The sequence below is a fragment of the Anarhichas minor genome, unplaced genomic scaffold, assembly GCF_050575085.1.
Source record: "Anarhichas minor isolate MPS153535 unplaced genomic scaffold, ASM5057508v1 ptg000007l, whole genome shotgun sequence".
NCBI classification, from domain to species: Eukaryota; Metazoa; Chordata; class Actinopteri; order Perciformes; family Anarhichadidae; genus Anarhichas; species Anarhichas minor.
Window position 1 is genome coordinate 7,892,851 of NW_027466453.1, and position 14,446 is coordinate 7,907,296.

Sequence of the window (14,446 nt, forward strand, 5' to 3'; positions counted from 1 at the left end):
AATCCTCCATATGTATTTGTGATAGGAGTCTGTGGGTGAATAGAGCATGTGAGAGAAGGATAAAGAGAGTGCTGACCTCGGCACGGCTTGAATAATATGACAAACTAAAATGCGTGCGTTCAGCCTACAACTGCCGCTGGCTGTGCAGACTGTAATTGGTCCAGGCTTTGGTCCAGATAGCTTAGGGACGATCTTTATCTGGAGGCACGCCAAAGTCAAGATGGTGCAGAGCTGCTTACAATAGGACAAACACTTCCTCCAGAAAAAAACTGTAGATCCTACCTCTGTAAACGCCCTCATTTTTCAAGGGACACATTTGGTTTCAGTTGACCTAGAACATTGTAATTTGTAATTGCAACTGTAGGAATGATATTAAACATCCGCTGTAAGAGTATAGTGAATCATATCGAGATGAAAGGTGGAGAGCAAAGAGGCAGAATCACGATTAATACTTTCTGAACAGCATATTCACAGAAGGCCAGACTTATTTTACTGGCCATGAGGTACTTTATGCTGCCTGAGCCTTAATTGAAGATGTTTTTTTGGTCCGCGATTGCATAAAAAGTTAATACTCTAGATGTGTTATTTCACATTGTTTTTAAAGATGTTTTCACTCAGTGTAATTATCCTCATGGTTAATATTCTGCGGGTTATGGTCTGCTTGCTACAGTGACACCTAGTGACGAAACCGCACATCTACTACCTCCACCACAAAGCATGCAGTGTACATGGAAATAGTTATTATTGCACTACATCAATGGGAACAAAGCACATGGCAGATACAACAAACAAACAGTAGTTCAATAATAAGACGAACGCCACAAATACACAACAATATATCCATATCTTTTATTGTTGTCTGAGGATGAGCAAAGTACTGATGACGCAATCACCACTTAGGAAGGACCACACAGGAAGTAACATCACTTTGGCCACAGAGAAGTGGGACAACTTACACAGTGCAAAACGCTTCGCTAAAAAGCATATGACGTGACATGTTTTACACTGTAAATATACACGGCTTATACAATATATTCACAGGTGAAGTGGGACTCTAAGACTCCGAACGAATGTTTGAAACATTCTCATATCAAATTGTAAAGTCATGCTGGTCACATAAGGTGCTGCGGTAGCCTAACAACACTAGATGGAGCACAGAGTCAGTAAAGCATATGGGGAAGCAGTGTCAGGGTTTCTTTTATAGGCTACATCACTTGTAGAAAATCAGGTTTTACAGCATGGCAGTGGTATCGGTCACATATTATATATGCTTTTATTTGTACCTTTCAGAGTGTACATTTTTCTCTTGTCCATTTTTTTCTTTTTCTTTTTTTTTTTTTTTTGCCATCATAAAAGTGTGATGTCATACCAGAAATCCACACGGAGCTGCTCAAGCAGGCGTCAGAGCAATAGGAAGTGAGGTTGCCTTTCAACTCTATAGGCACTCATTTATCTGCATGCGCTGTTTTAACATGCCTCGGAGAGCTGAATGTATATGTATATATATATATATATATATATATATATTTATTTATTTATTTTCAAAACATCGCAATTGAACAGATGTCTCACTGATGTAGAAAAAGGTAGTAAAAGCCCTATGTGAGCTCGAATGGTTCATGAGGTTATGTTGTTTCAGTAGCATGCTAAAAGCTTGATGTAGCCTATAGGATACTGCCCTGCCGCAGGGCTGCACAGCACTCCCACTCTCACGCTTTGATGCTGAGGCACGTAGCTGAATCTCCGTTGTCGATAAATGCACTGGATGCGTGACCGCGGACAGCGAAGCAGAGCCAGCCCGAGCCGCTCCGCAGGGATCTGACGTGGCACACAGTTTCAATACGGCCAATTTCCTGCAGCTGTCCCGAGCTCCTCGTGAGCATGAATGACCACGGCGGAGGTGGGCTCAGATGGACTAGATTTACTTCTGTAGATGGATACAATTTAGTTTTTCAGCACGCGAGAACCAATGGAACCAATTACAACCAGAAGTGCAAACACTGACTCTCTTCTACTTCCAGCAAACTAGAGCAAATACGCACAGGACAACTCCACTCTGAATTAATATGTGACTTACGTCTGCAGTTTAGCAATCAGCATTAATCAGCGTTTCTGTAAATGTAGCAGATTTTGCCCTGGAGGAAGCGATTCAACCCTGACTCCCTGAGCAGAAACCAATCAAATGTTAACGCTGAGAATTTAACTATCACTTGTGTCTCAATGTGTACTTTTATGATACTGAGGGCCACAAACAACTCAGGACCTTCCTCTCTCTTTTTTCTTCTTTCTTTTACGTTCGTGCGCACACATGATTATTGTTTGTCACACTGTCCATGTTTCGGTTTGGTATTCGGTCGCTTTCACTCAAACCATTTCCTTTGAATGCTTTTTTGATTTAAACTAATTTGAAGCGAATGACAGCAATGGCACTTGATGTAGAAGGGGATGACTGCGTTGTAAAGTCCAGTCCAAATTCATGACACAAGTCATCAGTCTTGGTCTTCCAATAATCAATACTGACAAACTAACTGCAGACAAATCTGACTGGTCATGACAACGTTGTCTTCTTTTGGTTTTGATTTTATGCTTTCTTTTTGTATCGGTGTAGTCTGATAGACGTAGTTACAATGACGAGCAATTCTTTACTCTGCAGTGTTAAAACAGGGTCTCTTTAGCAGCAGTTGATATCTGTGTACATGCTCATGGACAGGGATCCAGCTCCGGTCCCTTGAAGCAGAAGCTGAATTTTTCTCCTCCTCTTGGGGCGGGAGGAGAGTTTGCGCTTTCAGTCCTGGTCTAGTTTTTTTCTCTCGGTGATCAGTTCGGTTCGGTTCTAACACAGAGCTCCTCGGGACGAGACTTCCCGTTCCAAGTCGTTTGTTTTCCCTAAAAACTCTTCGGAGTCGGAGCGGGGATGTCTAGATGAGGTTTAAGTTACGTGAGGTGGTGTTTGGGCCTGTTGAAGACCGGGAACAAGGACAGAAAACGGGACCACTTTGCTTTTAGTGTGATCGTGTCACTGTAGCTGGCATCCTCGACAGTCGTCCTCAGGCTCGGTGTTGTCAGAAGAGTAAGAGCTCTCCTCGCTCACTGTCAAACGCAACACAGGTATATTAGACAGATGTATAATATGACATATAAGTGATTATATATAAGTGTATGCAAACTTGTGTGACTTACACCACTCGGTCTGTATGGGCAGGAAGGCCTTGTCCCCGTTCTCTCTGATCATCTCCTCCATCTTATCCAGCAGGACTGACACACTCCTGTCCTTGCCAGGGATCTTACTGTCCAGGACGTGGTAATAGTTCCCACAGAACTCCAGTAGTCTTTGCAGCTCCCTCCCACCTCTGAGAATGTGCTCCTCGATGGGCGTGCGGCCCAGCCAATCACCACAGCTGAACAGCACCATGGTGTGGAGGCACGCACTGTCACCGAACAGAGTCTCTATGTGAGACAGGAGCGTCCGCCTCTTCCTGGCTGTGAGAGACGAGACGACGGGGAGGACCAGCAGCAGGGTGTGGGGTCCAGGTCGAAGGAGGGCAGCTCCGCGCTGGGACTCTTGGCGGATGCGCTTCGGGGTTCGCCTCACCGAGAACCAATCCCAGCCTGGGGTGTCGACGATTGTGATCCGCCGGCCGGATACGAGCGCCTGCCTCCTGAGGCACAACTCCGTCTCCTGGCCCGACTCAAAGTACCGACGGCCCAGAATGGAGTTCCCCACCGAGCTCTTTCCAACCCCCTTCCACCCTAACAAGAGCAGTCTCAACTCTAAACCCAGAGAGACAGACAAAGACAGAGTGAGATATGGAGAGGAAGTTGGTGAGAGGATGAGAAACCATTTGGAATATGGATGGCCCGTCTTAGTCGACTAAGATCTCTTTAGTTGATTAATAGGTTGTTTTGGTCTAAGTCGACTAAGATCTCTTTCGTCGATTAATCGATTAGTCGAAAAAAGGGCATTTTTACAGATTAGTCGTTTAAATCAACTCATTGATTTGTCGACAAAATCGTATGAGTGTTTGTCTACTCAGAATTTCGAGGACAGCCCTATTAGGAATATGGAAAAGGGAAAAAAAACTTTGATTGACTAGAATGAGTAAGCTGTTTCTTCGAACATCAATTATGGACTGTTGTTTTCTCTGGAGAAGCATTACGACACTCATCTCTCTTCTGTACCTTATGACCCACTCACTTATACACACTAACACACACACACACGCACACACACACACACACACACACACACACACACACACACACACACACACACACACACACACACACACACACACACAAAGTCCCCCTATACCTCTGGGAGGTCCTCCAATCATCTGATCCCTCTGTCTGACATGCTCCTCCATCCTCATCCTCTCCTCGTCCAGAGCTCTCCTGGCCTGCTCTTCCTCCAGTAAAATCAACTCGTTCACCTCAAAGTACCAGCCTGTGTGAGAGCAACAATAAGTAATCCACTGTTTTCAATCGGTGCATTCATTAATAATGCAATAATATGACTTCATATTACATATCACTTAATGTGAACAACAAACCTTGGTTGTCAGTGATCATTTCCTCCACCTTTTCCATCAGCTCGGGGACCTGTGTGTTGTCCTCTGTGTCTTTCCGAGTGTTATCGAAGGCGTGGTACCTGCAGGTGGATGAAAAAACACATTTTTAAAGGGCACTCCACCAATTTCACTTTACTCATCTAAAGGAGTCCTACTTCAGCTTATGAAAACAGTTGTATGTATGTATGTCATATTCATCAGGGTTAGTGAGTCAGGATATCTCGGCCTCTGCCGCATTATTATTTTTTTAATCCGTCTTTCGTCAGTCCCCTGACTTTACAAAAATTCAATACTAAATCACTGGAGTGCCCCTTTAATCAATGCAAACCAAATGTTATGGTTTAAACAATTAGATAATTAATTAGATGCCGAAGTCAGTCGTGAGAAGAGTACTCCACCACCCACAATGCAACTTGACTGCCAACAGTTCAGTGGGAGTTTTTGGGTGTGTTATGCTTGTAGCGGCTAATGTTGCTCCACACCCACAGATTTTATTCATTTTTCAAACTTGTAGTCATCAGCCCCAACGGACGCTGACTCAAGTGACATCTGTAATGGTAATTTTTTATGTAGTATATATTTCTACTTACTTAGTATATATTTCTACTCAGTATATCGTATTCATGCATAAGTAATTTTGCTCTGAACTTAGTTGAACTTCACCGTGTCTCTGTTGTGCAGAAGAAGAGTTCTCCCTCTCTGTTCACAAAGATAAGTAACTGTGTTGTATGAGAATGTTCCAGCACCAAGGCCTTTGGGCCCCTTGCTTTGGTTGCTGAACGTTTGTTTTTGAATGTTGTTCCTATCAGTCTGAGACCAAAAGTCTGAGACTGAAATGTCTGTAACATTGGCCGTCGGCCCCCACCTTTGCTCATTTCTGTATAAAGAAAGCTTGTTCACTTTTTTCGGGGTTCTTCCTCACTGAGACTGCACGCATTCTGTTGTGATGATTGAACCTTCTCTGCGCAGAGAATAAATACTTAAAAGACAACCTGGTTTTTGGTATTATGTATTTCAGCATGAAAAGACTAACGCAAAGCGGGTATAGGAATTTTTTCCACCACACATCACATGAGGCAATTTATCAGATTTTGAGCAGGTCCTTCCGGAGCCGCAGAAGGCTTATTCCAACATTTTTCACATATGCAGTAGTAGCCTTATACTGTACATACAGTTCCCCTTCAAGCTGCCTATTTAACCACAAGATACTGTAACTATTTGTGATTGTTTTGCTTGCACTAAAATAATTGACACAGACTGTTTAGAGATCGATTTTCTGTGAACTCGAAGAGAGAGGGAGAGAAAGAGAAACACTGTACCTGCTTCCACATCTCTCCACCAGCCACTGCAGGGACTCGCCAGTGTTCTCTATGTGCTCCTCAATGAAGACCCCTTTGGGCAGCTTGTCCACCCCGGTGAAGACCACCATGGAGTACCTCCAGGTCCCTCCACCCAGGGCCCCCAGCTGCTCCTCTGCGGCCCTCCTCTCCGTGTCAGTGAAAGGCTGGGTGACCGACACCACCAGCAGGATGGCGTGGGGTCCGGGAGGGCAGAGAATGGCCCCCATGCACGGCCCCTCGCAGTCCAGGCTCGGCGGGGGCTGCGTCGGGTTTTCCGACTCTGCGCCGGCGTTGTCGTTGCTGTCAGCTTCGGGGTTTTCCTCCGGGTCGCTGGGGATGGCCCATGGCGGGGTGTCCACCACGGTGACCCGTCGGCCGTAGATCTCCGTCTGGCCAACGTTGCTGTGAGTAGTCTCTGTCCCAACGTCGAAGACCTCATCCCCCAGGATGCTGTTGGCGGTGGAGGTCTTACCAGACTGTGGCCCCCCAAGGATCAGCAGTCTGCGCTCAGGGGGGTGTCGGCCCCTGGGGTCCCCTGTTGGAACACCGCGAGATTAGACTGGAGGTTCCTCACAATGATGGGCTTGTTAATTCTTACTTCGAATGATCTTTATCCTTTATTTTGTTTTAATCTCTTGTTCTATCTGTAAAGTAGGGTTTTGCCAAAGTGCTTTCTGGAGAAGCGTCTGCATTGTTTCCACAACAACATACAGCCTTATCCCCTCTCCTACGAATGCACTCATTTCTGTCCTCGCTCCTTACATTTCCTCTGTGTGCCCCTCTTATCAGAGCTCCTTGTTACCTTATACCTCCTCTCCTTAACTGGCCCCTCTTTCACTCTTGTCCTTATCCCCCTAACCCCCCTCCCAGCATGCCTCCCTTTTGTTTTCCTCTGCCTTTGGAGAAATTGGGTCGGAGTGGAGGAGCCTTGGACTCCGTCCAGAGAGAATGGCGTGTGGAGTGAACGTGATTCAGTGAAAGTTAAATGAAGGGGATAAAGGTTTTGATGAACGGCATCACAGACGAATATGAATTTTCGGAGGATGGCAACAGAAACAACGCCTGCTCTGTCTGACAAGAGGGGAGAACATCGGAGGAGAGGGAGGTTTATTAATTCTGTTACTCACCACTGCTGACACACTTTCCCTGTGAGCTGCTAAACACAGGAAGTTGACACAAGCAACAGTTTCCGAGTATGTTTTGGTCCAAACGTGAAACGGCTCTGAGGGTTTTTTACCCCGGATGCTGTGACTGAGTGAATGGTGATGGTGGGTGTGTGTGTGTGGGGGGGGGGGGGGAGAGAGAAACCTGCAGCGAAGTGTGCAGCAAAGGATGAAAACCCACTTACCAGTGTCAGAGGCAGAGGACACAGCAGCCATCTTGTGTGTAGAACCTCTGGCTTCCTCCTCCTCAGCCCCCCTCCTCCTTCTCCTTCTCGCCTCCACGGTGGATTCCTCTTCTAGGCTATAGCCTCTTCAGAAAGCGACGGATCCCGTATGGCGTGCAAAAGGCTGGCAGCTCAAATGCTTCTTTGCTCTCTCTTTCACTCTAACCCTCATTCTACTGCAGTGTAGCTCACTCTACCCTCTGTTCCCTGTGTCTACCCCTGCCTCCCTTTCTCTCCTCATACCTCCTCTGCCATTCAACCTCTCCCCCCCCCCCCCCCTCTTTTTTTTAATCTATTATCCCTCCACACCCCCTCACCCCACTATGGCTCTTTACCGTCCTTCCCTCTGTAGCTTCTCTCCCCGCTCCGTCTTTTGTCTTATTTATCTGTCCAAGGAGAGGGGACAGATTGTGCAATGCAGGACACAGGAAGCCAAATCCACCCCTGCAGCAGCAGCTCCACAAAGATGTCTCGTCATTTTTTCAGGCAAAAACAGAGGAAGCTGTTCCTCCCACTTGCTCGTATCACACAGCAGCAGCAGCAGCAGCAGCAGCGTGGCACTGTATGCAGACTGCAGTCAGGAGGACAGATAGAAAGATGGATAGACAGAGAGAGAGAGAAAAGGAGAGAGAGAGGGATTAAGAGAGAGAGAGAGACAGAGAAAAGGAGAGAGAGGGATAAAGAGAGAGAGAGAGAGAAAGGGAGAGAGGGAGCACTCTGTTCTCTGTTTACAGCTGGATGTATTCCCCAGCTGCTGCATCATGCACAAACACAACTATTTATATGATGCCCGCAGATGTAGAAACACTGCGAGGCAGGGAGGGGATGTATGCTGCATGAATACATTTAAATATTGATGTATAAGACATGCAACCTTACATAATACATGAAAGCTCCCATAAATAGCAGATGACTGTAAGACCGTTATCTAATTGCTTTGAATTCAATGCACCTTAGTATGAGTCATTTCTGAAGGATGCTCTGATAAATTAAATGAATGAGCTCATGCTTGGCTCCTTAACAGCTTAATTATGCACGCTACATTGCGAGATACATTCACGGACCCACGCGAAATGGTGTAGAAAAGACGGTTAAAAAAAACCATTAGTTGTATGTAGTTATAAGACAGTAATAACCATGATGATACATTTTGTAACGGGTGCTGACGTAACGTTACTTGCACACGTTTTTTTTTTTTTTTTTTTACTCTGTTCCGTCGCAGCTGTTTTAAACAAAAACAATTGAAGAGCAATTAGGCGATGACCTCAGTCGAGCCTCCCCGTGACAAGTGCCGCACGCAGACCTCACGCCGTACGCCGACTCGTACTGTCGTAAAAGAAACGCTCCTCCCCGTCCATGTGATGCTACAAGCTCCGAAGGCGGCGCGGCTACTTGCGGAAGCTAGCGTGTGTAGGTGAAGTTGCGGGGCAGACTTTTGTGTTTTTAGCGAAAACCAAGTCGTCTCACAAACATGGAGGAAGCTGACGAGTTCATGAAGTACCGTTCCCCGCTGGTGTCGAGGTATGCCAGCAAGGAAATGGCCTACAACTTCAGTGACAGGAAGAAGTTCACAACCTGGAGGAAGCTGTGGATCTACCTGGCCAAGGCTGAGAAGGTTTGACACATTGTAGCTTGCAGAATAGCAACCGTAACCTGCGTCCGTGCAAGCGGGTTGTGTATATATGCACTATTCTTCATGCTTTATGAACTTAAGTGTGCGACCTTCAGAGAACCCTATCAAGTTCCCTCCCCTAAATATAGTTTTGAGGACTCCCCCCCCTCTTTAAGAGCTCCCTGCGGGGTTGTCAGGTCCTGAGCCAAGCAGAGTTGTGTGTACTCCATGTAGCATACAATAAGAAGAATAACAAACCGAGGGGAATCATTTATCATAATTCAAGTCTTTTCAATTTTATTAGGTTTGATTTACACAGAAACCACGTGTAAATAAATATATTGTTTAATCTGATTTATAGACATAATTCAAATTTCCTTTTTTATTAATGCATTTTAACAAATGAAAGTTAAATTTTGTTATTAAAATAGAACGATCAGTTACAGATGCAAACATACCTTTGTATTCCAGGACACCAAATACTGTGCCTGTGTTCTTTACTTTGATAACCAGAGACAGAAAGTCCCTCACTGTCACAGTATAAAGTATCACACCTAGAATATATAGGTACATCATCAGTACATTTGCACACTCAAACCCAATACTCTGAATACATTTGGATTCTTTGGGAACTTGTTGTCTTTTCAAAATGTAGAATAAATGAACGTGGGTTTGAACAATGCTTGGTATCACAGAGTGAGTCTGTACTGATGGCGTCAGGGCTTATTAGAAAGTACCCGCCGAAAAACATCTCGACATTTAGCTCCCAAACCAGACAGCGCATGTGATCCCCTTTAAGGTCCCTCAGCTCATGTTTAGCACGTCGGCAATCAAGGTTTATCCAAAAGACCCAAGGTGAATTTAACCAACCGTTATATGCTGGTGATTTGAAAATGCATATTAACATAATTCTGTGGGCATCACAAATACTCAAACACTAACTCTGCCGAGCTTATAATTCCTCAGAGTGAATTCTGCGTTTGTCATATCAAAAAGGGAGGATGAGGGAGGATGAGGGAGGGGTTAACTGGTGACAGACCCTCTCTCGCATGCATCACCTCACATGACCACTCACTAATTAGGACTGATCAGTGTTTTTGAGATGCTCTTCAGGGCGTTTAGCTTTGCCACAGTTTTGCCTGTGCAGAGTTAGCGAGGCCTGTGGCTGCCGCTGTGTGGCCTGTGAGTGAAAATAGCATGCAGTGAATGTCACAGTAACAGGAGACCGCCTCCCCGAGGGGGGCTGCATGTTCATAGTCCAACAGCCTAACCGCCGCAGCCTTTTTGTCGTGTTTTTGTCATTTTGTTATGCTGGCTCACTGTTTGCTTTTGACCTGGCAGGGTTTGAAGTTGTAACATAGAGGGAAAGAGGTACTTTCAGGGGTTTGGGCTCAATTTCTCAATAAACCCATTCTGTAGTCCCATCACATGACGATTCAATCACTAGTGAAACACCCCCCCCCCTTTCAATCTAATCTAATCAGGATCTCACGAGGACAGCACATGCCTGTCAAGACTGTAGAAAATAACATCTGTCTCCTGTTCAAACATCTTAAAGTGACATGATCTTTTTTTTTTTTTATATATCTTAAAATAATGAGAAAATAAATTTAAGTAACAGGGCTAATATATTCCATTCTCTAAATAGATAGATAGATAGCAAAGTCCTCCTTTTTTTCACCGTGTCTGTGTTTCCCTCGTCTCCCTCGTTCTCCTCCTTCAGGCTTTGGGTCTTCCCATCACGGACGCCCAGATTCTGGAGATGGAGAGCCACGAATTGGACATTGACTTCGCCATGGCGGCCGAGGAGGAGCGTAAGCTCAGGCACGACGTCATGGCCCACGTCCACACCTTCGCACACTGCTGCCCCGCTGCCGCCCCTATCATCCACCTCGGTGCCACCTCCTGCTACGTGGGAGACAATACTGTAATTATGATGCACTGCTTTTCCATCGATTACGTGTAACAATCTCCTATTTTCTCTCCCACTGATCTCGTAATGATGAAACAACTTCAACAAGGATCAGTTGCTATGTGGCCTTGAAAAAAAGAAAATTCCCATATATAAAATATAGCACTGCATTGGGATTAAGCGAGTAGTTCTTTTGTTCCCTAAGTGGTTCTGTGTTTCCTCCTTAGGATCTGATTATGCTGCGTGATGGGTTTGACATTCTCTTGCCTAAGGTGAGGCTCAGCTGTTTGCCAGAAAACACACACACATTCAGTTGTGCATCTAATTGTGATAAGCCTCAGCTGTTCAGTAACAAGTCAACAATGTAGAAATAATCACCGCAGTAAAGGGCCTGAGTAACATCAGTGTGTTACGCAATAATTCGACACTAAAACCCTTTTTCTCCACAGCTGGCCAGAGTCATTGACAGACTGGCAAACTTTGCAGAGAAATACGCTGACCTCCCCACGCTCGGCTTCACACACTACCAGTGAGTCTCTCGGGTCGACCCGTCAGACGTGTCCCGTTTGCAATGTTGTCCCTTGGCTGTAATTTCTCTGAGCAAGAACACGCAGCGTTTACATATCTCCTTCCTCCTCTTCCTCCTCTTCTTCCTCTGCCTGCAGGCCTGCCCAGCTGACCACGGTAGGAAAGCGAGCGTGTCTCTGGCTGCAGGACTTGGCCATGGACATGCGGAACCTGCAGCGACCCCGCGACGACCTGCGTTTCCGGGGAGTCAAGGGGACCACCGGCACCCAGGCCAGCTTCCTGCAGCTTTTTCAGGGCGACCATGACAAGGTATACATCGTCACTGAATCGCATGTGGACAATGATGGAAGATTTATAATTCAGAAAACGTTTTTTTTGTGATGGATTATAAATGTAATATTTTCCTTCATCAGGTGGAAGATCTTGACAGAATGGTGACAGAGATGGCTGGCTTCAAAAAGTAAGTTCTCTAGTAAAATAAAATACATTTACAATCCCCCGCCTCTAATATTGAGTCCTTTCTGTTCTCTCAGGGATGTGATTATTATGACACAAGACCAGCAGACATGGATATGACATACAGTCATTGTGTAAATATGGTTGGTGTTATGCGTTATGAGCCCTGATGGTGTTGTTCCCGTGCTTCACAGAGCCTACCTGGTAACGGGACAGACTTACAGCCGTAAGGTGGACGTGGACTGTCTGTCCAGCCTGGCCAGTTTGGGAGCTACTGTTCACAAGGTAAGCTGCAGGATCCGGAGAGACATGTAGAGAAATGTGGCCATCTAGTGGTGATTAACTGAAATCTGCATGCACTCTTATAGACTTGCTCTTTTCTACCTAACTTAGTATGAATTTGACATGAGGGATGCGCCGAGCAGACTTTTTTTAGTCTCAATACCGATACCTGGGCTTTGGAGAAATGATCCGATACCAGTGTTTAATCAAAAAGCTGTGTGGAAGTGACTGGGATCAACTTTTAATGTGTAAGGCAACATGAAGAATACATAGATATGGATGTGCTGAATTGATCTTTATTAAAACGATAGTGTCTGATACCAGATTGGCCCATTGTCACCAACAACCGATTCCAGATTTCAATCCGTATCTGACCGATATTAGTATCGGTGCGTCTCATCCTCCATCCGTCTATCTGTTGCAGATCTGTACAGACATCCGCCTGCTCGCCAACCTGAAGGAGATCGAGGAGCCTTTTGAGAAAGACCAGATTGGTACAGTCGCTCATTACTCGCCTCACACCGGTCACATTCTCGCGCATTGTCCTGTAATGCAGTCAACATGTCTCCCTCCTCCTCCTCCAGGCTCCAGCGCCATGCCCTACAAGAGGAACCCCATGCGCGCAGAGCGTTGCTGCAGCTTGGCCCGACACCTGGTGGCGCTGTTGGCCGACCCGCTGCAGACCGCGTCGGTCCAGTGGCTGGAGAGGACGCTGGACGACAGCGCCAACAGGTCGACACCCCAGACACACTTATGCACTGAGATATATACTGATATGCTTATGTGGCAACCCACAGTGTTACTGAATCGGGGAAAGGTATCTCTGATTTGGTCCTGGATCATTCAGAGGCTTCTCTCTCTTGCCTCCTCTACATATTTACTCATCTCACCCCCTCGCTCGTGTGCAGGAGGATCTCCCTGCCTGAGTCCTTCCTGACAGCTGACATCATCCTCAGCACCCTGCAGAACATCACAGAGGGACTGGTGGTCTACCCCAAAGTCATCGAGAGACACATCCGCCACGAGCTGCCTTTCATGGCCACAGAGAACATCATTATGGCCATGGTGAAGGCTGGAGGAAACAGACAGGTATTTTTTTTTATAGTTTCAGTAAGTTTGTAATCCTTCATGTGATAAACTTTAGCGCTTTAAATATCATCTGTCTACATGCTTCAGGACTGCCACGAGAAGATTCGTGTTCTGTCCCAGGAGGCAGCAGCCGTGGTCAAGCAGGAGGGTGGTGATAACGACCTGCTGGCCAGAGTCCAGCGAGACCCTTACTTCGCCCCCGTCCTGGGGCAGCTGGACACCATACTGGACCCCAAGACCTTTATCGGCCGCGCTCCCCAGCAGGTACGACATGAGCCGCCCCCCTTCGTCTTTACTCTAGCTGCCATCCTGACCGCTCCTCTGGCATTACAGGAGTATCTGTACACTAATGAGGTGTAATGTGTCCTCTCGTCCAGGTGACCAGGTTCCTGTCTGAAGAAGTACGCCCCATGCTGGAGCCGTACAGGGCTAAGATGGATGTCAAGATCGAGCTTGAGCTCTGATACACACACAAACACGCACTGATACGATGACTCGCACACAAGCCGAGAAAAGGAGACTTCATCATGGTGTGTGGCCATGCTGAACGCTCCACCTCAATAAAGAACAATCGCTGGATGAATCATCTTAATCGTGGGGTTTTCATTTCTGCCTGCTGCATTTTAAATGGTTAAAAAAAAGATGTGATATACTCAAAATCATACTTTAAAAAAAATTAAATATAACTCAAACAGACGGTGATTAATGATATTGTGGTCATAAATGATGTGAGTAATGTTTCTATTGACAAACAAACTCCCTAAAAAGGTCCCAAAATGTTCAAACTGTCACTTAACTCGCGTTAGCTGATAAGCTATGACAAGTTTACCTTTTAGTGGAGCAGCGGGCTGTGTTCATCTGTCACTTTCCTCTTTTTAACTTCCTGTTGACGGTATCTCTGGGGGGTGGGGACTAATACGGCGCCCAGTCCACTGATTGGATGAAGGACTGATGACGTCTTCTTCTTCTTCAGTTTATTGGCGGACTACAAACCAACGTTTAAGGTGCATACCTCCACCTACTGTAACATCATGACTTTATGATAATTGTCATTTAAAAACAATAATACGGTTATTATTAATAAAGAAAATACTTCATATAGAAGTTATATTCACTATTGTGTATTTTATGTTTTTAGTGTATTGCTTTTATATATGATGATTTTAATGTAAAGTGTCTTTGAGTTTTATGAAAAGCGCTATATAAATAAAATGTATTATTCTGGATATTAAACCCGTTCCATTCATAAATGTACATGAAGCCCTTTCAACT

The 14,446-nt window shown here is 45.6% G+C and overlaps 2 protein-coding genes across 2 annotated transcripts; one reads left to right on the plus strand and one right to left on the minus strand.

Moving 5' to 3' along the window:
- Window positions 1–825: 825 nt before the first annotated feature.
- Window positions 826–7,561, minus strand: LOC142943333 (GTPase IMAP family member 8). The gene is made up of 6 exons (XM_076084944.1): window positions 7,257–7,561; window positions 5,888–6,443; window positions 4,551–4,648; window positions 4,313–4,444; window positions 3,181–3,771; window positions 826–3,090 (listed from the first exon to the last, which is right to left on the minus strand). The coding sequence occupies exons 1-6, from the start codon at window positions 7,285–7,287 to the stop codon at window positions 3,017–3,019; spliced, it is 1,482 nt and encodes a 493-aa protein (XP_075941059.1). The 5' UTR covers window positions 7,288–7,561; the 3' UTR covers window positions 826–3,016.
- A 1,076-nt stretch (window positions 7,562–8,637) lies between these two features.
- On the plus strand, window positions 8,638–13,766 carry adsl (adenylosuccinate lyase). Its single transcript, XM_076084981.1, has 12 exons — window positions 8,638–8,910; window positions 10,631–10,834; window positions 11,047–11,091; window positions 11,269–11,348; window positions 11,485–11,656; window positions 11,761–11,807; window positions 11,998–12,088; window positions 12,510–12,579; window positions 12,670–12,817; window positions 12,994–13,174; window positions 13,262–13,438; window positions 13,552–13,766. The coding sequence occupies exons 1-12, from the start codon at window positions 8,767–8,769 to the stop codon at window positions 13,636–13,638; spliced, it is 1,446 nt and encodes a 481-aa protein (XP_075941096.1). The 5' UTR covers window positions 8,638–8,766; the 3' UTR covers window positions 13,639–13,766.
- Window positions 13,767–14,446: the final 680 nt, after the last annotated feature.

What these genes read in the sequence shown, in the direction of transcription:
- LOC142943333 (XM_076084944.1), bottom strand. Translation starts at nt 7,287, where the DNA reads ATGGCTGCTGTGTCCTCTGCCTCTGACACTG. An exon ending in GTGGAGAGATGTGGAAGCAG is followed by an intron (nt 4,649 to 5,887) that starts GTACAGTGTTTC and finishes ATCCACCTGCAG; the next exon opens with GTACCACGCCTTCGATAACA. An exon ending in AATGATCACTGACAACCAAG is followed by an intron (nt 4,445 to 4,550) that starts GTTTGTTGTTCA and finishes GCTCTCACACAG; the next exon opens with GCTGGTACTTTGAGGTGAAC.
- adsl (XM_076084981.1), top strand. Translation starts at nt 8,767, where the DNA reads ATGGAGGAAGCTGACGAGTTCATGAAGTACCGTTCCCCGCTGGTGTCG. An exon ending in GAGATGGCTGGCTTCAAAAA is followed by an intron (nt 11,808 to 11,997) that starts GTAAGTTCTCTA and finishes CGTGCTTCACAG; the next exon opens with AGCCTACCTGGTAACGGGAC. An exon ending in TTTTGAGAAAGACCAGATTG is followed by an intron (nt 12,580 to 12,669) that starts GTACAGTCGCTC and finishes CTCCTCCTCCAG; the next exon opens with GCTCCAGCGCCATGCCCTAC.